At 44.5% G+C, this 27720-nt stretch overlaps 1 protein-coding gene across 10 annotated transcripts in view; it reads left to right on the forward strand.

The window, feature by feature from the left end:
• The window catches only part of LOC129775927 (uncharacterized), a 57332-nt gene extending 36547 nt beyond the window's left edge, over nt 1–20785 (forward strand). For 8 of the 10 annotated variants that reach the window (XM_055781195.1, XM_055781199.1, XM_055781197.1 and 5 more), the window contains exons 5-7: nt 4646–5552; nt 5746–5787; nt 16691–20785. In XM_055781195.1, the coding sequence (XP_055637170.1) occupies nt 4646–5552; nt 5746–5787; nt 16691–18768 (3027 nt within the window). In that variant the 3' untranslated portion in view covers nt 18769–20785. The remainder of the gene's footprint in view (nt 1–4645; nt 5553–5745; nt 5788–16690) is intronic. The other 2 variants (XM_055781204.1, XM_055781203.1) reach the window with 2 other exon arrangements.
• Nucleotides 20786–27720: the final 6935 nt, after the last annotated feature.

The following is a 27720-nucleotide window of genomic DNA, read 5'->3' on the forward strand; positions in this document are numbered from 1 at the left end:
GGTGGACAAACATTGGATGTCTAAAAATAATTGACGGTTCGCTCGCATTTCGGCGCTTCGATGTCTTGTTTGTAACGTTATCACTATGCCTTACTCCTAGGCAACTGTCGAGCGTTTTTTTTCTGAATATAATCAGAACAAAAATAAATGTAGTTGCAAAATCTTTAAGGTTGGTGTTCCAGAAGAATCTCTCCACAATCCTCCAATGTTTCTGTGGACTTCCGATTTTCGCCGTCACGTGAGCAATGTTCTAAAGTGAATCGAGTACCCTTAGGTATTAAAAAATATCCCGTAGTCAACCATTAAAATGGGTTTTTTCTCGCCAAAGTGTTCTCATTGTTAGATTTATCTGTCGGTTCGCTTTCCGTTTCCACCAATGTTGCAATGGTGCGCAGTTTCCTGCAGTGTGTATGCTGCTCTCGTCTGGTGATCTACTACGCATTAGAAATGTACATAACTGAACGCATTCACAAGATATTCATGCGTTTCGCACTGCGGCAATATCCTTGTCAAGTGAATGCTCGCTCTGGAGCGTTAGCTGCACTAGACATCTGCAAAGCATACAACCAAGACTGGACTCCGGTGGTCCTGCGGAAACTCAGCGCAGACCACATGCTTCACTTTATCGTTTCCTGAGTACCCGTTTCCATTAAGCCCGTTGAGAATAAAATCAACCAAGCCATTTCTTGGGTAGCTCATCGGGTCTCTTGAGCGGTTGCTGCTTGATGCATACTGTACTGCCGGACTGAAACTGATAAGTGGAATCGGAAACGAAAAGAATTGTTTGCAAGATTTGTGTTTCGCTGGTCAAGAACTGGGCCAGAACATTATGGTTATGCAAATTCCATCACAATTTGTTAAAATCTATAGACATCATCATCCCATACTAAGGAGATCGAACATAAGTATGCAACATCGTTTCTGCGATACTACTGAGAGCGTTCCTTTTGAATCCAATAAGGACAATTTCCATGGCATGAACTATTTCCTTTCTCGTATGAAGTAGAACGAAGTTTTTCGAGATTGCGACGCCAACCTCGCTGCTTCTACAATTTCTGGTATCCTGCTTTATACTGTCGACCAATCTGTCCCTGTGACGTCTAAATGCGATCCAGTGAAACTAGCTTGGACAAATACTCCAATAAAAGATGAAGCGAGCTGACCTCAGATGGCTCACCAAATACCTTACGGATTTTATGAGAAACTTGCGGATCCGGCAAACTTCGTCTCGCCCAAAATTCGTTTTTTGTTATCAATACTTTCAAACATTCACGTTTTCTTACTAAGCGGAAGTTCATTACTGCAATCGCAGAACTGTTCATTGATTGATCTTCTAATCGACCTCGTTGAATTTACCTTTTACTAAAAAAAAACCAGTACTTCTACCAAATCTCATCATTATAATATCAGATTATTTTCAGACACAATTCTCGATTTTTCAACTTTTTGCAAATAACATGTTTCTCCGTTACATGGAATAAATGTTTGATACAGAAAATATGATAGAATAAAGACAAACCCCTCCCCTTTTCTCCTCTTAGAGAGGGGGGGAGGAGTGTCTACTCACTATAGAAACGTTTCGTGCCCCCTCAATGTGAAGATGCAAAATTTGGCTCCATTTGCTTGATTACTTTTCGAGTTATGCAGAAATTTGTTTTTCATTTGTATGACAGCCCACCCTAAAAGAGAGGGGAGGAGTGTCGAACCATCGAAGAAACATTTATTGCATCCTAAAACCTCCACATGCCAAGTTTGGTTTGGTTTGCTTGATTAATTTTCGAGTAATCCAGAAATTTGTGTTTCATTTGTGTGGCAGCCCCCCCTTTGGAAGGGGGGGGGTGGAGTCTCTAACCACCATAGAAACATTTATTGCACCCTAAAACCTCCATATGCCTAATTTGGTTGCATTTGCTTGATTAATTCTCGAGTAATGTAGAAATTTGTGTTTGATTTGTATGACAGAAACCGCCCCCCCCCCCCTTAGCGACGGGGGTGAAGTGTCTAACTACAATAGAAACATTTATTGCACCCTAAAACTTCCAGATGCCTAATTTGGTTGCATTTGCTTGATTAATTCTCGAGTAATGTAGAAATTTGTGCTTCATTCATACGGCATCCGTGCTACAGTTTGTAATCACCGGCAGTATGGTTAGCACAGCAGGAAAGAGATTGAAGTTCTCCGTAGGATGGGGCCAAGGCTGCATTCCATCATTTTTACTCAAATGTTGCATGCCTTCACTGGCTATACCACTCACGATGACGTTCAATCTTTCACTGGCCACAGGCGTATGTCGGAACTGATAGAAACAGCCGTATGTTTTCCATGTGTTCAAGAAATTAAAGCAGCATCCGATAAAACAAATAAAGGTATGAAAGGCGATCTGTTAATATGGATTGGATCTTACCTCAGTGGTCGTAGCATCTCTGTCATGATTGGTGACTATGTTTCAACACCCTTTCCAGCTTGTTCCGGCGTTCCCCAAGAAAGTCCTCTTGGACCGTTTTTATTCTTGCTGAACACAATGATGTCAATTTCGTTCTAAAATGCCTTTCTGCGAGTCTGCATGCGCGGTGATTTCGTTTGGACGCAAGCGCTCTGTTCTTCACTTCAATTACAGTCTGGAAGAAGTGCAATTACAGCGAGAAACGACTGTCAAGGAATTGGACATCCCGATCGATACGAAATTAACCTTCAAGGATCACAAATATCATTCGTCGTATCTAAAGCCTTTTTGCAGCTGGGATGTATTTTTCGCTTTGCCAAAAAGCTTAGAGCTATCTACTGCCTACTGCATTGGGCTCGCAGCAAACAATCTTTGTGATTGTGGCGATGGCTACCACGACATCGAGCATGTTGTCTGGTCGTGTATCCGGTTCCATGCTGCTCGCTCTCAGCTCTCTAGAGCACTGAGAGCACAAGGCAGACAATCGGAGATCCCCGTCCGGGATATCTTAGGTAGCCGTGATCCTGATCTTCTGCTTCATCTATACCTGTTCCTCAGGAACGCCGATGTCAACGTTTAATGATGTTTCCTTAGTTGTGTCCCCGTTTTATATCCCTCCTATCCGATCGATAAACTTTTACTTAGTCGCGGCAATACATACACACACTCTTTACAGATACACGGGCCAAAGGTTGTGCAGTCCACTGATGATTCAACAAGAGCCAAAGGTTGTACCGCTCATGACAACTCTACATGAACTGATGATTGCGCCGGTTAGTGACCATTCTATCCTGGATTCCTCGAGTCGAGAAAGATATGAGGTACAGACTAGGGGGGCGTTGCTGATCAAGGGTCAGCTGCATCCCAATAGGAAGTATCCCGAGTCGGGCACACGTACAGAGCATTGGAGACAGCAACATCCGAATTACGAAAACACTTGTAATACTAACCTCGAGCCAACCGCGAGTAATCGGTTACATATTACTAACATAGATAATAAGATCTACTGCCTGAAAGCTCTGTACTGCTGAATTGTGCGCTCTACCCTGGAGTCGTCGTCGGCCATTCATCTGATCTCTTTACTATCAGAATTAAATCCAACGCTCAGGTGGGCGAATCCGATCCGATCGGAATGCGGAAACTTCCTCTAGTAATTCACTGCTCCCAATAATGAAAAGAAACTAGTCATATCGCGAGAGAAGGCCGGTCTTCAATTGCCTTGATTTTTTTCCGGTAGAGTCATCGTAAACCATATTCGATTATCATAGCTCATCGAGCTTATCGTAAATGTGGTCGGCACTCAGTAATTCGTTAAAAAAAACTGTAGAGGCAATCTTCAGAAAACATACGCTGCGCTGCACTTGAGTTCAATTTTCATCAGCGCGCGTTCATAACAAACACGTATTCTCTCTTGGTACGAAGTGCACCGAAATCAGAAACAAGTGTTTTGTCTTCGCTCGTTCTAAGCTGAGCATAAAAACAACAGCGCCCCCCGTACCAACCGCCTCAACAGAGAAAGAAAAGCAGACAAACCAAATTCGAGCGTGGTTCAAAATTGGGTATATAAACCGGTGTAAGGATACGGTGCAGTGTAGAGGCGAATGAACTAAAAAGTTTAAAGCTTCTTTAATTCAACATCGTCGTCGTCGGTGCAGTAAGGATGTTCGAACTTTAAAGCGAACGGTGTTGACAACAAAACATTTCAACTTTGTTTCGGCACGCGTTGATTCGTTGCACATCTGCACCGCGTTCCGAAAACTGTGTAGAGGAGAACTTAAATTCGAGGCGAAGGTCCTCCCCTAAGGCAGTTATGGCACATTGAACAGTCGAAATTGCCACTGACTTACCGATACTCTCTCAAATCTGCCAAGACACAATAGTGAAGCCTGATGCTGTGTCTGGTTGAAAACGAATCCGAATATCGTTCAGCAGCACCTAAACAAAACGACGTCTGCCTTTAACTTGTTGACGAACACCGTTTTGGTGGATTGGCTTCTCGTCGATGCTGTTGGTAGCTACGTTGAACGTTGAATGTCCTTAATTATGACGACATATAGTTCTCCGTTCCTCGCCGACCGTCGTCGGACTCCAGTGAAAAATTTGGCGAACTATTTTGTATGTTCATTTTTTTCCGAACACAATCTTCTATTTAAAATTCTAGTGTTTTTACAAAATATATCTATTACTTCTCTGTTCCGCAGAAACTGGCCGGGAGCAAAAAGAGTCCGTGGTTCCTGGAATCGTGGAGCTCGCGCGAAACGAAACAGGACAGCAGCCTGGACTACGAGGACGCGAAGGATTTGCCGATCGAGCTTAGGCGCCTGGAGGACTTCGACGACATACCGGAGCCGCCGCTGTCTGCTGGTCTGAAAAGCCGAAGCTTAGGTAGTATATTAAATCCACCACCAAAAACCATAGTTAGATCACGTTCAAGTGTACCAAGTTTAGGTGCTCAAATACCTGAATCGAAAGCAACACCAGCTGAACCGTCGTCAGCAGCATCCCGAAGACCAAAATTAGTTAAACAAAAACAATCAATATGTGATGACGTTGATTACAAACTGTGCGAATCTGCACAAGCCTACCGGGAGCACATTGTACGTAATGAGTCACGAAGTCAGCTGTTGAGAAAGCAAAGCTCTCTAAACGAAGAACTTATGGCCGAAAGTCGGTTGCGCGAAAAAGAACGGATTCGGAAACGAATACAGAAACAGATGTCGCTGAACGAATCATTTCTCTGCCGGTCTCTGTTTACCAAACGTTTACAGGTAATAAAAGAAGGATTTACCACAAAGCTAAAAACATCTACCGGTAGTTTGGAGCGAGTTACCAAGAACGGATTTGTCAAAATAATGCAAAATATCAAAGCGACCGCTCAAGCCACTCACAGCCATAGCCACGGGCAACATCGATCTTGCGATGCTCACGGTCCCGGTCTTTCGCCCCACGGCCAAGACGGTCGACATCTTCTTTCCAGGAACAATTCCATGAACAACAACGGCAGCAGCAATGGCAGCGGCAGCAGCAACGGTAACGACAAGCTCATCGGAATGGGCACCAGTCAGGACGACTCGAAACCCCGTCGACACTCAAGAGAAAGTGGTTCCGGTAAGTTGATCACTAGATTCCATAAAATCAGTTCATTTTCTCATATACTCTCTTTTCAAAACGGGTTTTCTTCTATTTTTCTCTCTATATTTCAAAAACCAAAAAAATACTTTCTTCTCTTTGCGAATATTTTCCACTGCCACACCATCCATCCTTCTGCTATTGGTAACGTTCATCTGTTTCATTTCTACAGAAAGTTTTCGTTCCACTTTCATTAAACGTCAACGTTTCGCGGGTACCTATACCGTATATTGTTTCAATAATCTTATTAGATGGTTAAAATGCTTGGTTCTCAAAAATATATATATTCCAAATTATCATTACTCGGTGGCACGACACATTTTATTCCTTATTTTACAATTTGTGTATTCATATAACGGAATTAATGTACTCATAAGCAAACTAGTGTTATTTAGTAGGAATAATCGAAAGTAATCGTAACGCATGTTATCACCCAGGTAATCAATGAGCGTAAAAACCAGCATAAGATCAGCTTTATGTGCTAGAACCCGCTTTGGCAAAGTGTTGTTCTAATGCCTTTCAAATGCAGTTGTGCAATTTGATACCCAATACTAACAAAAGTATGCCAATGGTTACCTGAGTAGAACAAAATTTCGCCAATACACGCATGTTATTGCAGTATGCTGAACCAAATCAAAATAATAAGTCAATTAAACACAAAACGCCTCACTTACATGTTGAACAATTTAAGATTTGAGAGTTTGAGAAAACTGAACTCCACCTCTTGCTCATAATTCGCACTTTTCTTCTCAACGCTAATTGAACGACAAACATTATGGTCTGTTTGTGTGTAAAATTAGAATTCTCAAAGTCTGATGGTTTATGGATACATCCTTACCTAATTTACTTTCAACAGGCTAGAACTCTAGTAGCTCGTGCTGTATCCACGAGTCTCCTCCTTTCTCCTCAGGCGTGGTCTATATTTCGCCAATTGCCTTGGCGGTGTAGTATCCGCAAGTCTCTCTCAACCTGTTCGAGTCATGAGTTCGAGTTCGAGTCGCGCTGTGCTCCTCTCTGTCGGGTGTCATCTGGATCGTTGAGGTGAACCGTTTCAACGGGATGTTAACATCTGACATACATACCCGTGCCATACTCCGTCCAATGTTTGAACGTCGCCGAACATTTTCCGCAGGACATTCCATTCAGAAACGCCAAGTGCTCGCCGGACCTCTTCTAGTATTGCCTACGTTTCATGCCCGTAGAGAGCAAGCGGTCTTATCAGTGTCTTGTACAGCAAGTGTACCAGCAAGGTCTGCGGCTATCAGCGATCCTAAGCCCAACCACGCGAACTATTCAATCACCTACTCATTGATGTCTACAACAACAGAAGGAAGGAAGCCTAAGTATTCGTGCGCGGAGCTTCTTCCTCTCATGTACTTGGTTTTTACTGCACTCCACTTCAGTATTGACCCACAAACTCTATAGTCAATAGTGATGGACGAATGGAGACTACCTCATAGGCGGCATCGAAACTGTCAATCAGAAACAGGATGAATAAAGGGTGTCCCACATCAAATTGTGGGACATTTAGTTTCCTTGGGTACGAAAATAATCCCGTTGACTTCGTACCACTCCAAGACATCTTTTGAATAATGGCACAAAGCCAGATGATCGTAGGATGATCGTAGGGCCCTCGTGCTGCTTCATCTAAGGAAGCAGACGCTTCTGTAGACTCTCCTTGAGGTAGATCTGCCCGTTTACAGTCCCAGTAGTCACAAACGGTGCATTCCGTTTGCCACATGAGCAGATCGCTTACCAAATCATGTATTTCTCGGAAAAATTTGAAAATTTATGCTTCCATACTTCCTCCGTAACATCAAAAAATGAAACCAGGGAAGCTATTTCCCTGGTTGTGGTCCTTGGTTGTGGTGTGGGAATTTCCCCTCCCTATTCTTATCTCTAGGCCACCGCGTAAAATTCCACTAAACATTTGTTTATTTCTTCTCTGCCCTTCGCGTTCATTCCATGGGCGATAAGGGCGAAACCTAACCCTATTTCATTTACCCAACTCTCGCTTAGGTCTTGTTAAAATATGTTTCCCACGTAAAAGATTCGAGTGGGAAACAACTGGCTAATCACCATCGAAATATTTACTTTGCCTAATGCCCTATCTTTGTGGTTTCCTCCTTTACTTTCCATTAATTTCAAATGCGCTTCAAATGTTGATTTTTTTGCGCTACATTATCCACTTATCTGGTTACACAATGGGAAGGAAGGTAGGAAAAGCAATACGCTTGGTTAGAACTGGTTGCTGACATTGATTATATCAAATGCGCGTTGCGCCACAAACTTGCCTAAATGGCCTAAATAGCTGAGTAACACCGGAAGTTGCCGGAAGTCCGCCTTGACGGAAGTCCCATCATCCATGATGAGACAGTAAGGCTTCGTCAGCATCTGGGTGTAAAGTCTGCTGCACTTTGTACGTATGCAGTCCCTCCCGGTCCTTGGCTCTCTGAACGAAAGACTTGAATATATTCAACTTTTTGGCCACATCCCTGACCGAAGCATTGGGATTCCACCTCAACGCTTTCACGACACGCTTGGGATCCTGATCACTGAAAGAACATCCATTCTGATCGCATTTCTCCTTCCGTTCAATGCTCACTGTTTCGTAGTAACGTTTAACACGTTGAATGCCACGTCAGTCACCGGTGACTGACACCGAGTTTTCGCTCAGGCTGCATCAGTCACCGGTTTTTTTTTTTTTTTTTTTTTATAGAGGTGAGGAACGCTCTTCCAGCCTTATCTGGGAAGGGATAACCCAGACGTCGAGTGGGGATCGCACCCACAAAAACCAAGCCCTCTACTCGTAGCCTCATTCCCCCGGGACCACATCTAGGCGACTACTTCAGGGGGCGGCTGTGCTCATGCACTGCACGAGTTTTCAACGCAAGCTAGCGTTGATCCTTCCCTTTTTCTCTATATTCTTATTCACCATTCGTTGCTCTCCACTGCGCTTATGACCATTTTGCAGGCATCCATTTACCCGTCGAGACGTGCACCGATTAGGAAGCGCCCTCCAACTTAACGCGCGCCCCGTCACAGTCACCCTCGTAGGATTTCTCTTCCCAACGGAGCGCCGATTAGGTAGTGCCCTCCAACATGACGCGCACTCCGTCACAGCTACTCTCGTGGGGTATGCACCAGTTTGTCGATGGCTTCCTCCATGATGCTCGCTCCTTCGAAATGTTCGCAGTGTTCCTCCATCCAGGCCACGATAAGGCGTTGACAGGCAGGCATTTTCCTGTTCTTCGCGACAGTATCCGTTTACCTGTCGAGACGTGCACCGATTAGGAAGCACCCTCCAACTTGACGCGCGCCCCGTCACAGCCACCCTCGCAGGATTTCGCTTCCCAACGGAGCGCCGATTAGGTAGTGCCCTCCAACATAACCCGCACTCCGTCACAGCAACTCTCGTGAGGTACACACCGATTTGGTGACGCCTTCCTAGGCGCTCGCTTCGTCGAAGTCCTCGCAGTATTCTTCTTTACAATCCACCATGAGGCATTGCCAGCAATTTGTCAATCCTTCTTGCCAGATTCCGCTTACCCGTCGAGACGTGTACCGATTAGGAATTGCCCTCCAACTTGACGTGCAACCCGTCACAGCCACCCTCGCGGGATTTCTCACCTGTCGAGACGTGAACCGATTAGGAAGCGCCCTCCAACGTAACGCGCGCCCCGTCACTGTCACCCTCGCAGGATTTCTCTTCCCAGCGGAGCGCCGATTAGGTAGTGCCCTCCAACATAACGCGCACTCCGTCACGACCGCTCTCGTGGGGTACTCCGGTGCTTCAGATCTCACTGTGGTTCATCTTTTATAGTCAGGCGTTATCCGCACACTGGTCGGTCCTCCACTTCCGCTGTAGCTCGGACATGATGTGGACGATTGCACTGTTCACTGCGTTCCAGGTGCCCTCGTCACGACACATTTCCTCTACGATGTTCCCAGCATGAAGGGTAGGCAGCCCCTCGCGCCTTGTGGTGAATCTTGGACATACAAATACGACGTGTTCCGGTGTTTCCTCCACATCTCCACACTCCGGACAAAGAGGCGATCTTGCATGTCCAAACCGGTGCAGATACTGCCTGAAGCAGCCATGCCCAGACAAAAACTGCGTTAGGTGAAAATTCACCTCTCCATGTTTCCTGTTTACCCAGCCCTTTAGTGTCGGTATGAGCCTGTACGTCCATCTGACGTTTTGAGCCGCACTCCACTCTTGCTGCCACCTAGCCATCGACTCTGCCCTCATTAGCTTCCGGATTCCTCTGGTTCCCCTCCTCATATAGCACTCGCTGTCTTCCGCCAAGATGATGTTGATAGGGACCAACCTGGCTATGACGCAGACCGCTTCTGTTGATATGGTTCTGTACGCACTCGCGACTCGCATCGCCATGAGCCGGTACGTACTACTCAGCCTCCTCTTGTTCCGCTGAGTTTCTAACGCCGCGATCCAGGCTGGACCCCCGTATCGTAATGTCGATGAGGAGACACTAGCCTCTTGCTGCTGTTTGGGCCAAAGTTGTTGGGCATGATTCGTGTCAGTGCATTGATTGTCTTCGTTGCTTTTTTACAAGCGTAGTCGACGTGACTGTTGAAGTTCAGTCGATCATCGATCTGCACCCCCAGGTATTTTAAAACTCGCTTCGAAGTTATCAAGTGCTCTCCGATGGTGATTTCTGCACGTTGCACCGCCCTGCGGTTGCTGACAATCAACATTTCCGTCTTGTGGTGGGCTATCTGCAGTTTCACACTTTGCATCCACCTTCCGATCATGTCTATCGATTCGGTCGCGAGCATTTCGACCCGTTCCAAGGATTCTCCGGTCACGAGAATAACAATGTCATCCGCGAAGCCAATGATCTCCACACCTCTGGGCAGATTCAGTTTTAGTACGCCATCGTACATGCTGTTCCAGAGCGATGGACCCAGGATAGAGCCCTGCGGAACTCCAGCCGTATTTTTAATCTGCGCCTGGCCCGTGTTTGTCTCGTACACCGGCACGCGGTTCTCGAAGTAGCTTCTCAGTATTCTACACAGGTATTCAGGGACTCTCATCGTGTGGAGCGCAGTTGCGATGGCCTCCCAGCTGGCACTATTGAACGCGTTCTTAACGTCGATCGTTATCACTGCGCAGTATCGATTTCCTCTGAGCTTCTGTTTGGACGCTCTGTTTGCTCTTTCGACCACTATGCGAATGGCATCTACCGTGGATCTCCCTTTCCGAAATCCGAATTGACTATCGGACAGTGCACGAACACCCTCCGTGCATTCCGTCAGCCTATTGAGGATGATTCTCTCCAAAAGTTTCCCCAGAGTGTCCAACAGGCATATGGGTCTATACGATGCTGGATCACCCGGCGTCTTTCCTGGTTTGGGCAGTAATACTAGCTTTTGTACCTTCCATCGATCCGGAAAGTAGCATTCGTCTAGACACTTCTGCATTGCTGTCCTGAACATATCAGGGAATGCTAGGACTGCCGCTTTTAAAGCTACGTTGGGGATTCCATCTGGGCCAGGCGCTTTCTTCGTTTTGAGGCGTTTCATAGCAGCAACTAGCTCGTCGTTCGTCACCTCTCTGCGTTCGATGCTATCCTCATCCTCTCCATATGGCGTGGGTGGCCAGGTCGTTGGGTCGTGCTGCGGAAATAACCCTTCCACGATAGTTTTTAATTTTTCGGGACACATTTCGGAAGGTGTCGTTGGGCCCCTGAGCTTCGCAATCACCACTCGGTAAGCATTGCCCCATGGATTGACGTCCACGTCCCGACATAACTCCCTGAAGCAATTAGATTTGCTCCGCTTAATCGCCCGTTTAAGAGTGGATCTAGCCTCTCTAAATTCCACTCTCCGCTTTTCTCTGGTGTCTATGCTTGACCGTTGGAAGCGTCTTCTGGCGCTGAGGCAGTTGGCCCGAAGCACGCCAAGTGTCTCACTCCACCAGTAGGCTGGAGGTCGCTTATACCTGGGTTCCCTTTTTTTTGGCATTGTTATATCGCATGCTTTGGCTAGCGTTTCCGTCAGTTCATCCGCGTTCATGTTCAAGACGCCGCTCTCCACGCGTAGTGCTTCGATGAAAAGATCCTTGTCAAAGATTTTTGTCTTCCACCTGCGTTGGCATGTCCTAGTACTGCCACGGAGTGTCGTTGGCCAATGGTATAACGAATGGCTTGATGATCACTGTGGGTGTATCCTTCGCATACCCTCCATCTCATTTTTGTCATTAACGACGGACTGCAGAAAGTCAAGTCGATGATGGACTCTCGGCCATCTCGACGGAAGGTACTAGTGGTACCCTCGTTGCACAGGGTAATATCCAGCTTGGCCAGAGCTTCTAGTAAGCAAGTCCCTCTCGCGTTGGTGCATCTCCTTCCCCAATCTACTGCCCAAGCATTGAAATACCCTCCTATAACGACTGGTTTTCGTTCGGTGAGCTCCTCGGTGAGGACATCCAGCATATAGAGGAACTGGTCCATCGTCCATCTGGGAGGTGCGTAGCAACTGCAGATGAAAATTCCGTTGATCTTTGTGATCACGAAACCCTCGCGAGTCCTCGAGACTACCTCCTGAATGGGATATCGGCCCATGACCTGGATGGCGGCCATTCCCACTTTATCCGTCACCCAATTACCGTTACCGGGGGGAATGCGATACGGCTCCGCGATAATTGCGACATCACATTTTGTTTCTGTCGTTGACTGCCACAACAGTTGCTGTGCGGTGTCACAATGGTTGAGATTTATTTGGATTATCTCCATCACTGTTCGCTTGCCCTCGCCTGTTTGCACACAGGGCAATTAAAGCCTCCCGTCGTATGGTCATTACTGTACTCGCAGAGCATACACCTTGGCTTTCCCTTGCAGTCGCTGGCAAAGTGTCCCTCTATTCCGCATTTCCTGCACAGTTTGGATCTATCTGGCCCCAAGCAGCCTTTCGCCAGATGGCCGAAGTTTAAACACTTGAAACATCGCTCCAATTGCTTTGGAACAGGCGGAACGATTCTAAAACGACCCACAGCCCAGCAGACGTTTATACTCTCTAGCTTCAGCAACTTGTTCGCTGCGTCCGTTGGGAGACGAATCGTTGCGGTCTGCGTCCCGCGATACGCATTTCTTAATCGGATTTTCATCGGAACTTTGCCCACGATGTTTTCCTCCTCCAACTTCTGACGCAGGTCCATCTCGGTAGTGAACAGACTGAGGTTCCTGCATTCAATCGATGACTCGGAGGATAAGGCCCTTACGTTCGCTGCGTCATCGAGAGCCCTTTCGACAAGATCCTTAAATGCAGAGCTCCTGATTTCTGGGTCTCTCTTCAGCTCGAACAGCATTTCGCCATTCTGGGAGCGCCTAGACTTCACCACGCTGTCCTCCAGTTTCTTGAGGCCAGGGTCCTCTCGCATTTTTTTGAAGAGGTCAGCATATGATACGTCGCCCTTGGCTTCGACGATGAGTGCATCGCCTTTGCCTCTCGCCCGCCGAGGATTAGGCTTCTTGTCATTTGGCCCCTGTTTCTTTTCATCCTCTTTCTTCTTTTTTTTCACCGTTTTCTCTTTTCTCTCCCTCTCTTTTTGCTCGTTCACTAATTTTTTCTTGTTTCTTCTCGTAACCGTGCTCCAGTCGTTTCTTTTGCTATCGGTGCCGCTCTGGTCGTCGCTGTCACCCAGCTGTTCGCTGTCGCCCTGGGCGGCACTATCGCCTTGATCGTCGTTGTCGTGGTCGTCCTTGCGTTTTTTGAGCATTTCTTCTTCTGCTGGTGAATCTTTTTTTCTTTTTTCCGAACGGTTTCGAGGAATCTTTGGCGTCACCTGTCCAGCTGCAGCTGTCGCATGTTGTCCGTTTCCATGTCATATCCGTTTCCATGTCATACCAGTGTGTCGTAATCAGGATCTTACTGGCGTCGATTCTAATGTGCTCGGCACTCCTCTCGCTGCTCCTGTATACGGTATTTCCCCCGTGCATTCTCAATAGGCTTTACCGCGCCCTAACTCGAATTGTCACCCGATTAGTCGCTTTCTACGACAGGGACGGGGACCTCGACCCGAAGTGCTATTCTAGGCCGACAGCTCCACGGCTCTGTCGCGGATCAGTCACCGGTGACTGACAGTATAGCATATGATAATAAAGGTAACTATTCTAAGCATATAAGCTTATAAGCACTCCCTTTCGAACAAAAATACCTTAAACTACGATAAGAAACGATGGCCCTAATACGTTTCAAATTTTCCATAGAGTCGCTATAAAACCGTGGCACTCAACGTGTTAATCATACGGCTCACCGTTGACTGCACGATTCCGAGTTGTTTTCCGATGTTTTTCGATAAGAGAGTTGAGGATTTCTTGCACAAAATCCATTCGCGACGTTGCTTTCCAGGTGACGCCTTTTTTCCAAATTTCGAAAACTGACAGCGATAAAAATGCAGTGTGAACACTCTGAACTAATTCTACACAAATTTTCAAGAGATAATACCCAATGGGCAATTTTCTGTATGTAATTTGATGTGGGACACCCTTTACATCCAGATATGAGAATAATATTAACAAAAGAGAAGCCAATAAGCTTTTTAATTTTATTGTTTTCACGGACAAACATTTACTTATATTAAAGACATTACTCGAAAAAATATCGCCAAAAATTCATTTCAAGTCGGATTTTCTTCAACCTTTGAGGGAACAAACTGCAACGTGATCCAACTTCATTAGATCTCCTCTCCATAACCGAATGCCCGCACCTTGCCTTTGACACCACTCATATGATTTCAGGCAATGATAAGGTTCTTAATACTTCTACCCACTGTGTACGATACTCGGCCCTACTCGGTTTCTTAGTTAAATTGTGCCATTATCGTTCCAAACGGTCAGAAAGATACCTCGACTGAGCCAGGAAATTGTGGCACTCGTTTATGTAGTGGGTACGTGTACAGTGAAAGACCCAATCTTCTTAGAGCCGTGGAAGGCACATCAGGATCGACGCCAGTAAGATTCTGATTACGACATACTGGTATGACATGGAAAACGGACACGACACGGAAACGAATAACATGCGACGCTAAAGAATGACAGTCGTGCTATTCTGCTCCCTGAGTAAGTAAGGGCCTTCCTGAAATGGCGTATGGGCTAATAGTGCGTTTGCCCCCGACCCGGTAATAGCTTGGCAAGTCTTCGGGTACGTTTGATGCTCGTCTAGGCTAGGCTCAGACGTCACAGTCCTGACTTACGCTGATCCGGCTCTGAACACGGTCCCCATGAAAGACCGTGTCAACCCTGGCATGGCCTCACTGCTTGCATAGATAACCATGGGATCACCAAAAGCGACTATGTTCAAGGAGTGGAGATAGCGGCCCGGACTTGGGACCCAACCAAAATGGAGACAACCAACAAAAACAACGGAGAACGAAGAAATAGTACGATGGATGCAGGTGACCAAGTCAACGCGTTCACTGATAGTAGAAAGCTGCTGCGATCGCCATTATGCAAGCGAGTGGAAACACCAGATGTAATAAGCTAGTGTTACAGCTAGTGGCTGTAATGGAGGAATAACTGAGACTCAGCAAAGTCTCAGCACGATGGACTCGTCGAAAGAACGGAAACCGCCGAGAAAGCACTCTAGGAAGCGTTTCAGAGAGCACCAGCTGGACAGGTGACGCCAAAGATCTCTCTAAATCGTTCGGAAAAAAAGAAAAAGGATTCACCAGCAGAAGAGGAACTGCTCAAAAAACGCACGAAGTTTCCATCGTTTGCTACAAAGTACCAGCACCTAGTCTTGAGCTGGTCCATTCCCCTAGCAAAGAATGAATCTGACAAGCTGTTGGAATACTTCGTAAGGAAGTCCATGAACTCCTGCTTTGTTGATTTTTTGCTTGCAACAAACCAACACCAACTTCGGAAGAGTACATAAAGCAACTTCCATCTGCATCGGTGGTCATACCCTGGAACTGGTGTCGAGTTGAGAGATAGGAGTAGTCTGGGAATAATACCAAGGCCCAGAACAGCGAGAATGTGAGGAGTCATCTCCCTCGATGGGAGAGTGACTTCACTTTTTTTGTTTTCGTCCCGGTAGATGTGCCCGTCGTGAAGTACGGCTGGCTCATCTTGCCGCATGCAAAAATGACCTGCCAAACCAAAAACCTTTTGGTTAGTTTGTCCACCTTCCCCCATACTTCCTCAGGACTCAGGACCAGCAACGTGAACCTCCACCCCGGTAACTGCTCTGTGCCCACCTTAATGTAAGTCTTGTCTTCCATCACGACGCACCATGTTTTCGTCAGCCACTGTCGGTACAGCTTTCTGGCGACCGTGTTTCATTTATTGCACCGGTTTTTTAGACAAACCAGATAGAAACATCTGCCTTCATCACCGCATCGCGCGTCGGAGGGTTCGGTCGACGCTTAAACAGACCTGGCCTGGCCTTCACCCAGTCAGCTATCTTCGGTTTTCTGCCGCTGGGTCAATCCCAGGCGTTTTCCAATCCATCTCTGGGACCATGACATTTTTTTTGGTGGATTCTGTTTCGCTCCAACGCCATGTCAACCCCCACTTGACACATTGTGATGTAATTCTGCCAATGTAAATATTACACTCTTAGCTAGTTTCAATCAAAATTTCATAAATTTTAACCCACACACGAAAAAGTCTTACCGACTAATCAATGCGTCTCGTTTTTACGTTTATTTTCGGTTTCACGATTAACTCAAGCATTTACAACAGCTTCTGTTATCTACTTATTGGATCAAAGTGAATCGATTAAATGCTATCGGCCTTCGATACATTGTTCGATACATTGCCAAAATTATATATGTAGATTGTTCAAATGAGCTGTATTTTGCATGTATAAATTTGTAACTATAAATAAACATGTAAACGCTCACGCTAACACTCACAAGCATTAGAGAAATGTAAAAACCTAAACACAATTGAACTGCGTAGCTTTGTACATCAACTATATTCATTATTATCAGTTCGCTTTATACCTAGTGTAGAATTGGAACAAGCAATTTTGTAAATGATTGTTAGTTGCTTAGCTTATTTTGAGAACCACAAAACGCTTCCTATCTTTAGCTGCTGTGTTATTAATATGTGTTTCTTACCTTCACCGTTTCGCTTTTTCCAAAACCACAGACTCATCCAAGGATAGCAGCTTACAGAGCGACACCAGCATTGAATCTGAGGACAGTTTTGCATCTGTGATTTTCATTCCGAAACCAGACCAACACCAACAGCAGCAGCAGAATAACGGCGGAACGTGCGATAGTTTCGGTCCAGGAACATCCCGAATGCCTTCAGGACCGACATCTCCCCTAGTGATGCCTTGTCCTACACCCGCTCACTCGCCTGCTCCCCCACGCACAAAACTCAGCGCGAGCAATGAAAGTAGCAACGGCGTGAACACCGGAACCGAGCTGAGCCAATTTACCTTCGAAGAAACTTGGTTATTGCCTAAGGTTGAAGAAAATTCAACATTATCACCATCTGTACATAGCGCAACATACGATAACAAATCTACGCCTTCAAACGCTTCAGCTTGTACGCAAGGTTCCAAAACGAAACCAGCTTCCGGCAGCAGTATAATCGCAACTAGTAATACCATTTCCGACAAAGTTAAACCGATGACTGCAGCGAAACCAGTGGTTCAGAAAATTACCCGACAGCAAATCAAGGATTTGCCCCCGATTCCAAAGTTCCGTAAGAGCGGTAATTATCCAATTATTCGTCAACAGTCCTCCGCTAAAACAGCTACTCCTGTCGTGCCAAAATTGCTCTCCCTAGAGCTATTCAATCCGGAAACGGACGATCTGGACAGTGATTCTAGTGAGCCTTCGTCGCCTGATTCGATAGACAGCGTTATTAGTGCTTTGCGGCCATCGGTGTCGCCCCTGCCGGCACTTGTTCCGCAACCCAACCAATCGGGAGGAACCACCTCCATACCTCCACTGGTGGAGGCAGCTGCGGTGGTTGCACACAAGCTGGAAGACGCAGTCGAGCTGGTGATACGGGAAAGTGAAACCAAACACCCACTGCTCAATGGGCCCACGTCCACGAACTCACACGAAAGCACCAAAGACGTAGACGAACGCGATGACACCTCCTGTCGACAACATCTGGTAGACTTTGCCGAAAAACTGAGCGCTCAACTTTTGAAAGAACTGGACAGTGAAAACCAGCGCAATGAAAGCAGCTTCGAGGACGACGATGATATCTTCGGTGATGGTAGATTTCAGAAGAAGACGATTTCCCTCGCGGATGTGCAAATTACGGATCCATACTTGAAAAAGCTGAACGGCGATCTGAGAGATCTGAACCAACTACGGGCAGAACTGAGAGAACGACGGCTTATGCTCGCCAATCTAAGTCATTTGGGGTCCAGTGGTTTTTGCGGTAGCAACGATTCGCTTGGTCCAAGCTACGGTTCTTCGATGACGCCCATCATCCAGGAAGAAACAGACGACGACGAGGAGCTTAATGAGACTTCTGGCGAAAACGAACAGCACCACGATGTTGACAACTTCTACGAAATAAGGGCAGGCAAGAAGAGCATCAGCAAAAACGATGACTTTGTCATCATACCGGAACTGGACGAAGACGATGCAGAAATGACGAAAGATACAGCTTTATTGATACAGGAAGAAGATAGCTCGGAAGAGCATCTTCAAAACATTGATATAGAAACACTAGGTAGTAACATCAGTAACAATAATAGTACGAAGGATAGCCAGTTAAATAGCTGTAAACATAGTTTACCCCACAACACGATAAATCTAAGCTGTTCTCAGTTGGGCGAGGATAGAAGTGGAGACTCTCATCATAGCAAATGCGGGCGTCATTCTACCTGTAGTAGCAACAGACACAATCAGGGGGACACCGCTGAACAACAACAACCATCGGGCAGAGGAGACACAACCTGCGTAGAAGAAATTAGCACAACTTCCAACAGCAACAAAATAGCCAGTACAAACAAATCATCGATCGATTCGCATGCCAGTGTGGAATCTTGGGCCCACTCAAACAGTTCGGCCTCACTAGACAGTCCTTCGGTGGGTGGTGCGGCGACCCACCATCGCTACTACCATGTGTTCCGAGAGGGGGAACTGGACGCACTAATCAACCATCATGTGACCAGCCTGCACATAGTCTCGTCCTATTACGAACGGGCCTCTTGGTGTGTGGTAGCGGAAAAGGTGCAAGTTTGGACAATCTAACTATGTGCGACATGTACGAACACATTTATATGAGTCCGGGTTGGTTTTGTTCTTTTTTATTTACGAACGGAAATGTCGCCGAAATTCCACGGACTAAGCTGTTGCGACCTGAACGCAACACAACTTAAAGACTACAAGAATGTAGATGAAATTTGAAACCTGTTACATCCAGGTTGCGTTGAAGTTCTTGCAATTACGTTCGACGAGTTAGATGCTTTTTAAACCCCAAAACGTACAAGACTTCTTATATGTGAATTAATCTCAAGCAGCTAGAAATCAAATTGAACAATTAAACAATGAATTAAATGAAACATAAGAAAACAAGACAATTACGACTAAGCGAGAAAAAGGCTCTAAAACTGTATTGTTTATGTCTCTGTGATTCATATATTAAAGTGTAAAGTGGATAGCGGTAGGTGAGTAACTCGAGAGAAAAGGTTATTAAAACTTACAAACAACACATCCAATTATCTTTAATTTTACGAGAATAAGCAAACGAATATATGTTGTAAATATAATAAACTATCATTAGAATTCAATCGGGTAATTCTAAAAAAAATAGACTTGCTAGGAACTTTGTAGCATGTGTTTCTAAAATATTTCTAAGGCCATACATGGAAGCGACGACAGGAGAAATTATTTCTGATATTTATGACATCTCTTTTCGACAACCATAAGAACATGCAAACAACAAACTGAGCGAAAGTGATATGAAAATAATAAATACTATACAATAAGTATCCTAATCCATATTTTCAACATACGTTTACAGAACAATCCATTTGAGTTCATGCGAATTTAACACACTCAGACACACATTAGGGCCTGTTTCCTAGCCATGCTGCTTCCTTCGGTAGTTTTCAAGTATTATAATGTATCATATACCCGCTTTCTTTATTATGAACGAACCAATTGTAAATAAATTCTTTACTATTAAAAAAAAACGAAAAAATCAGAAATTTTGTAACAACGTGACGATCCATTCATTTGGTTTACTTTATTATCTATAGCTATCTTTTCGGTCGCAATAGTTGTAATCCCTCTACTCAACTTAATAAAATACATATTAACATAAGGAAAAAAATACAAATACAAAACAGTAACAAATCAGTTGAAACAATTGCACACAACAACAAACAACAAAAAACGATGACAATGACAACAACAAACAATATAGTGATTAACTAGAACAATTAACAACAGAACAAAGAAATCATATCAGAACAATGATCAAAATTAGTTCCATTAAGTTTATGGATTTCATAATCTTCGAAATATATGTGATTGAAAACGAATATTCAACGTGTCAACTATTTCGATGTAACGATTTAACAACTTTTGCATGATCAATGTTTCTACCGGTGGGATTTCATTCCTCCAGCGCCGTCTTACTAATCCAAACAGGGAAACGAAGCTCCTCAAAAAGTATGCCTTCACGGCACCCCCTATGCGGTCGGAATTACCGAATCTAATTTCCCGTGTCCTTTGTCAATGCACAGTATTCCCCTACGTGTTTCTTGAACGAAAAATTTCAACAGCTCCGTCTTGCGGGACAATTGCTTACATAGGTGACAATGGTTACAATAAATATACAGAACTACAATTCCCGTATACATCACGTATACACTGTTTACTTCCTTATATGGGCTGTCATTGATTTTTGTTTCCTAAATGGGCGAAATGTATCCTATTTATTCACGTTCTGAACAAATACAACAAACAAACCGAGTTAATGGTGATATAAAGAATAGCGCAAAAACTTCTGATGGAAAACCAATACAATCTCTGCAAACTAAATATCACAAAAGCATGCAAGCAGAAGATCCATGTTCAAAACGTAATATATAATACCCCCCTCAAAAATACACAACACTATACATCAAAAGTCAAGAACAGTATATACTTTCTTTGTAACGAACAAATAGCAACAATACACTGCGAGCCTGGTGAAACGAAAAACAAACACGCATTGTAACACTTCATTCAGATGAATATAAATAATGTTAATAAAATCTAACAAATAAAAATATTATGAAAAAACGTCACCTTTTTTTTTTAATACATCAATACACAGCTTACAAAATGTATAATAGTCACTCAAATCAATTCAAACATCACGGGGGCAGATTTCGAACAAACTCAACGAGATACATTTATTTGGAATAAAACATTCCATTCCATAATCAGACATTGCCAACGCGCTGATCAGCCCTCCACTTCTGCTGTAGCTCAAACATGATTTGTTTTATTGCGCTGTTCACGTCATTCCAGATACTTTCGTGACGACACATTTCCTTCTTAATAATTCTAGCATCAAGGGTAGGCAGCACCTGGACAGACAAAAACGACGTGCTTCACTGTTACTTCCACATTCTGACATTCGGGACAAAGAGGCAACCTTGCGTGTGCAAACGTCATAGCCAATGACGCAGGCCGCTTCCAATGATATGATTCTACTACATGGGCTGGAAAGTCCCGGGATTTTTCAACAGATGGCGCCACTAAAAATGACCAAGATTCATTTCGAGAGGTTCATCTGTCACTAACTTGTGTGTGAAATTTCATGACATTTCGTTTATTTGTTCACAAACTACAGTTGTTTGAGTGTCACTACCTGAGCATTCGTATAGAAAATGGAAAAAGAGGATTTTTCTTTTATTATTTTGATCATACATTGTTTTTTGATGGGAAAATTCCTAAACAATCAATGCAGTGGTTGACGAAATGTTATTCCACTTCTGCTCCTTCGAGAACAACAGTTTATCGGTGGTTTAGTTTCAAATGGGGCGTACAAGAACGCAGATGCATCTCACTCTGGAAGGTCAAAAGAAACTACGAATCCAGAATTCTTAAATCAAGTGCATCGACTCGTTTTGAATGATGAAGTTACGCGAGTTAGATGAGACCGTAGGCATTTCAAAATAACGAGTGGGATACATTTCGCACGACATTTTGGACATAAAAAGCTATTGCTGACCGTCGACCGAAAACAGCGGCGCGTTGATGATTCAACAGCCGTTGTCTTTCGACGTTTTGTGACAATGGATGAAACGTGGATCCATTACCACACTCCTGAGTCCAATAGGCAGTCTGCAGAGTGGCACTGAGGCATATTTTGAAGATTTAGACGTTTCGTACTACAGAAAGGGAATCGAAATTTTGGAAACACGCAATGCCAAGTGTATTGCACTCGAAGGAAACTATGATGAGGAATAAATATAGTTTTGCCCAAAAACTATTGTTTTCAATAAAAATCCCGGCGGGGGTCTCCGTAGTTGCGCGTTCACTTGATAAGCGATCGATCGTGAGTCCAAAACTCAGGGTCCTCATTGACCATCTTTGTGTTGTTACAGAATAACTACGTCCACGCAACAATCATCAGCGATGGAGATCGATCCACGGTCGAAATAAGATCGATTCATCCATACAGCTGCTCTGCTCTGCAAGAAACATCGGGCTGCTGTTCTACTAATAACTAGCTGACCCGACAAACTTCGTCCCGCCCAAAATTTGTTTTTTGTTATCAATACCTTCAAACATTCACGTTTTCTTACTAAGCGCAAGTTCATGGTTCAATCGCAGAACTGTTCATTGATTGATCTTCTAATCGACCCGTTGAATTTACCTTTTACTAAAAAAAATCCTAGTACTTCTACCAAAACTCATCATTATAATATCAGATTATTTTCAGACACAATTCTCGTTCAAGATTTTTCAACCACTTGCAAATATCATGTTTCTCCGTTACATGGAATAAATGTTTGGTACAGAAAATATGATAGAATAAAGACAGCCCTGAATCGGACAATTCCTTCCTCGAGTTCTGCTCTTATCAACACATCCGGCGATCTTTTTTTTGTATAGATAGAAGAAGATATAGGAGTGCGTTTCATCACATTAAAATCCATTTCCAGTTTCGAACAAAGATCATTTTCGCTAGCGCAAACATCAAAACACATTATTATAAATTGTGCATTTATTTACCATAAATAAATAGTGTTATATATTAAAATAAAAACTTCATTTTGCACTAAACATCTGGTCCTTCGAACCGGATGGTCGTCGACCCAATTCCGACCACCCGGTGAAGCCGCTGCAAATGGCACTGACGCCATTCCTGCATTCTTTTGAATAGGATATTCAACGTGATATCGTCATTGCAATTTTGTCACCGACGCCATCCACCATTGGTCATTATTCGAACATTGCATTGCTAAATGCAATAGAAGGTAAGTGGCATTTCAATCGCCCTATGTTTTTATCGCTCGTCTACCGGATCCTTTATTGCTTGCATGTTTTCGTTGGCTCATTGGCAACTTTGTATTGCACATCCTGATCCTGCCTCGTGGCCTCGGTTCGCACACCCGGAGCGCCACGATTGATCAACCAATCAATGCACAGCGAGCAGCCATTCTACTGAACATTGAAGGAAGAAAGTAACCATTGTTTCACAAAACGCCACAACATTTTCGTCAAATATATTCTCCGCCACAAATTCGTGAGGTGAATAGAATATTTGAGAATTTTGAAATCTGCATCGCTTTCGCCTGCTGGAAAATCGACTGTCACGTGATTCTACGAACGCTCAGAAGTATCGAGACTTCATGGTCGAGTATCTACGGTCATATGACGGTCATATGACGCCACTCAGCGACTTCGGAGACGGGATTCATACCTTCCACATCACCCCGTTATACGAGAGAGCAGCAAAACCACTAAGCTGCGCGTCGTTTTCGATGCGTCCAGCAAAACGAGTTCGGGAATCTCACTAAACGATGCCCTGCTCGTCGGTCCGATTGTGCAGGATGATTTGCGCTCTATCATCATGCGTTCCCGCACACATCAAATCGTTATCATAGCGGACGCTGAAAAAATGTATCGCCAAGTACTACACTTCCCCGAAGACTATGCGTACCTGTGCATATTCTGGCGATTTTCTCCAGACGAACCACTTCAAACATATGTTCTCCGAACCGTCACGTATGGGACAGCATCGGCTCCTTATCTGGCTACTCAGGTCTTGAAGCAGTTAGCAAGCGACGAAGCGAGAAATTTCCCAGTAGCAGCGAAGGTCGTTGAAACGGATTTTTACGTGGACGACTTATTTTCAGGAACTGCTACCGTGACAGAGACAATCAAGCTACGGGGACAACTCGAAGGCATGCTTTCCAGTGGAGACTTCCAGCTGAGAAAGTGGGCATCCAATTTTGAGGCCGTTCTTGAGGGTATTCTGCCTGAGAACCACGCTCTTCAACACTCAATCGGTCTCGATCGTGACCAAATAATCAAAACCAGCATCCGATCGTTTTAAGTATAAAATCGAGCTTCTTCTGTCATCAAACGTCGTGCTCACGAAGCGTCAAACGCTGTCGTATATCGCTCAGCTCTTCGATCCATTAGGACTCGTCGGTCCAGTCGTCGTAACGACTAAAGCGTTCACACCAACGAAAATTCGCATCCGGATCGGCGGTCGTTTGGGACAATCGACACGACATGAAGACTTCAAGCATCCAATCCTGCTGCCGGGCTCTCATTATCTGTCAACACTGCTACTACTGTCATATCACCAGAAGCTTCTGCATGCTGCCGCGCAGCTGATGATCAACACAATTCGTATTCGTTACTGGCTCTTGGGCGGAAGAGGTACGTGTACAGACGGTACACAAATGCGTCATCTGCGTACGCGCTCGACCGAAGTTCATCGAGCAGTTTATGTCCGAGCTCCCGGCTGCTCGTGTAACTGCGTCTCGACCTTTCTCAAAAGTTGGCATAGACTTTTGGGGACCAATCTACATTCAACCACGGCATAGACGCGATGCACCCATCAAAACATACGTTGCCGTTTTCGTCTGTTTTACGACGAAGGCGGTACACCTCGAAATCGTTGCAAACTTGACTACCGCAAAATTTCTACAAGCCTTCCGACGATATGTATCCCGGCGTGGTTTATGCTCTGACGTCTACACAGACAGCGGGAAGAATTCTGTGGGCGCAGCCGGCGAGCTAAAACACCTTTTGCAAAGCGCGGAGCACAAAGGTCAAGTAGCTCGAGAGTGCACGGAAAACGGCATCCGTTGCTACTTTAACCCTCCCAAAGGCTCTCATTTTGGCGGACTGTGGGAGGCGGCAATAAAATCGGCGCAGAAGCATTTCACTCGGGTATTAGGCCCTCGAGTACTAGCGTACGACAACATGGAGACTCTCCTAGCGCAGATAGAATGCTGCTTAAACTCCCGTCCACTTACTCCTCTTAGCGACGACCCATCCGATCTTGCTCCACTTACCCCGGGGCATTTCCTTGTGGGTTGGGAATTGAAGGCAGTTCCAGATGTCAATCTCGACTCAGTCCCGTACAATCGGTTGACTCAAAGGCAGCAGACGCAGAAAATGTTTCAGAAAATATGGAATCTATGGCACCTGGAATATTTGGCTACGTTGCAGCCCAGAGCCAAGTGGTGCAACCCCCCGGTACACATAGAAAAGAATCGGCTTGTCATTATAAAAGAGGAGAATATTTCACTGATGCAATAGCCAACCGGCCGAATTAATGAATTGCACCCCGGCAAGAACGGCGTTATCCGGGTTGTGACGCTACAAACAGCTCGCGGGCTCATCATTCGTCCAATTGCGAAGCTGTGTCTTCTTCCTGTCTACTCATCCAATGTTCCTGTCTACAACGCCAACGACGGCAAAGCTGTCAACAACAATAAGCTGACAAAGTTACCAGAGAAATTGAAATTACACGGCCCAATATCCTTGGGTCCAAGGTAAGGACCTGTCCAATGCGTTACCAGTTTCCTTCGGATCTACCGGGTCTTAATTTTTTTACATGTAATCTTCAACCATCTAACCGAGGCGGACATCGACGGTGAAATCTACGACCTTCCCATGAGCAACAGCGGCAGAACCAAGCCCTGTAGAGCAGCGTCATACTTCAGCAGCAACGTCCAGAAATGGTTATTTCTGGGGGAGGCAGGATGTTTGCATATAAAATGCAGATAGACCGCATCGATCGAAGCAACTCGTCATCGACGACGACGACGACGACACACTCAAAAAGGCTTGCGTTCATCCCAAATGCGTGTGGTCAACTTCGCTGCAACACCGAATGGCTCGAGAGAGGGAGAGCGGATACACGAGCATGAGGCTACGAGAATGATCGAGGACGATCGGACTGGATGCTGGGCTGGACATCGCTGGACCTCTAATCTACCGACCAGTACACACTCTACACGTCACCGGGATCGGTCCGTCATTGAGACGATTAGTTTAAGCGTTAATTTTTTTTTCAATTCACATTGTTATAAATTGTGCATTTATGTACCATAATTAAATAGTGTTATATATTAAAACAAAAACTTCATTTTGCACTAAACACCACCATAGAATCATTTATTGCACCATAAAACCTCCACATGCAAAATTTGGTTCCATTTGCTTGATTAATTATCGAGTAATGCAGAAAATTGAGTTTCATTTGTATGACATTTATGTCATTTATTGCACCCTAAAACCTCCAAACCATGCCAAAATTCGTTTCATTTGCTTGATTAATTCTCGAGTAATGTAGCAATTTGTGTTTAATTTGTATGCAGCCCCCCGTTAGAGAGGGAAGAGAGGTCTCAAAGTATCACGAAAACCTTCCCCGGCCCCAAAAACCCCTACATACCAATTTTCATGTTAATCGGTTCAGTAGTTTCCGAGTCCATAAGAATCAGACAGATAGACAGACAGAAATCCATATATATATATATATATATATATATATATATATATATATATATCAACAACAATGATCATATCAACTTCGCTATCTGGTCTAACTGGACAATGGAAGAACAGAAGGAATTCTCTTACGCCTAAATGGCTACTGTGTTATGTAATGTACCATATGCAATGGTATAGAAGAAATACTATTACGCCGAAAAAACGGCAGCTGTGTAATATACTAATTATAGATATGATAACCATGTGACATGTACACGATTAAAATTCGGCTCTTTTGTTACAGCTAAAATGCTAATGAGCCTGAAATAAACAAATGGGACAAAAAAAATCCCGAGACTTTTCAGCCCATGTCAGATTTAGATTTAGTACACAATCGTACATGTCGTTCCAAATCGATAAGCCTAGGATGGAGTACTACGGAACCAGATCAGCACCCGGCTCTTAGAGTAGCTTCTCAAGATTCTGCACAGACAGTCTGGGGTTCCACACTTCTCTATTGCGGTCCTGTAATTAAAAACTACCTACCTACTTGCTTAGGGTCAGGCGATTTCTTCATTTTCAGCCTTTTTAAAACTGCTATCAGCTCACCATTAGCATTATCGATTCCAGCCAGTGGTTGATCAGGTCATTGATACGTGCTGTGTCCGGAAACGGTTTGACCAGTGACTATTTTTACAAAAGCCAGTTAAAATTCAAAAATAAAAAACCGTTAACGTAACGAAAACTATTTCTTTTCACAAATCCTGCAGAAGGATTCACCTTGTCCGTGTACGCGAACGCGCCCACAAAATTAGACCTCGAGAATATTTCCTATAACAATCTGTTGCTGTGTATGAACTAGTGCATTGCAAAAGTTTTCAACAATCTATGTTTAGCTTCGAACCTGTACCAGATTCTTCTCTCAGCCTGTAGAAGGCCTAGATTGATTGGAAACATGAAATCATTGAGAAACTCTATCGCTGGTCGCAAACCCGGAAATGAACAGCGTCAAAATTTAGCCTCAAGTAAGTCGGTTGAGTAACTTCGATTCCAAGGGATCCCTGGCAAGGGATGAATGGCCGAGGGGATTTTTTTATTTTATTTATTTTATTTTATTTTATTTAATCCATCTGACATCAAATTGTCTTAATGGACCTAGCCAAGTCAGTATCAAATACACGCATTGCGAGTGTCAACTTATTCTGAAATAATCATTTAATCTAATCCGAAGCGCATTGCTAGCGA

The sequence above is a fragment of the Toxorhynchites rutilus genome, chromosome 3 (assembly GCF_029784135.1).
Source record: "Toxorhynchites rutilus septentrionalis strain SRP chromosome 3, ASM2978413v1, whole genome shotgun sequence".
Classification (NCBI taxonomy): domain Eukaryota; kingdom Metazoa; phylum Arthropoda; class Insecta; order Diptera; family Culicidae; genus Toxorhynchites; species Toxorhynchites rutilus.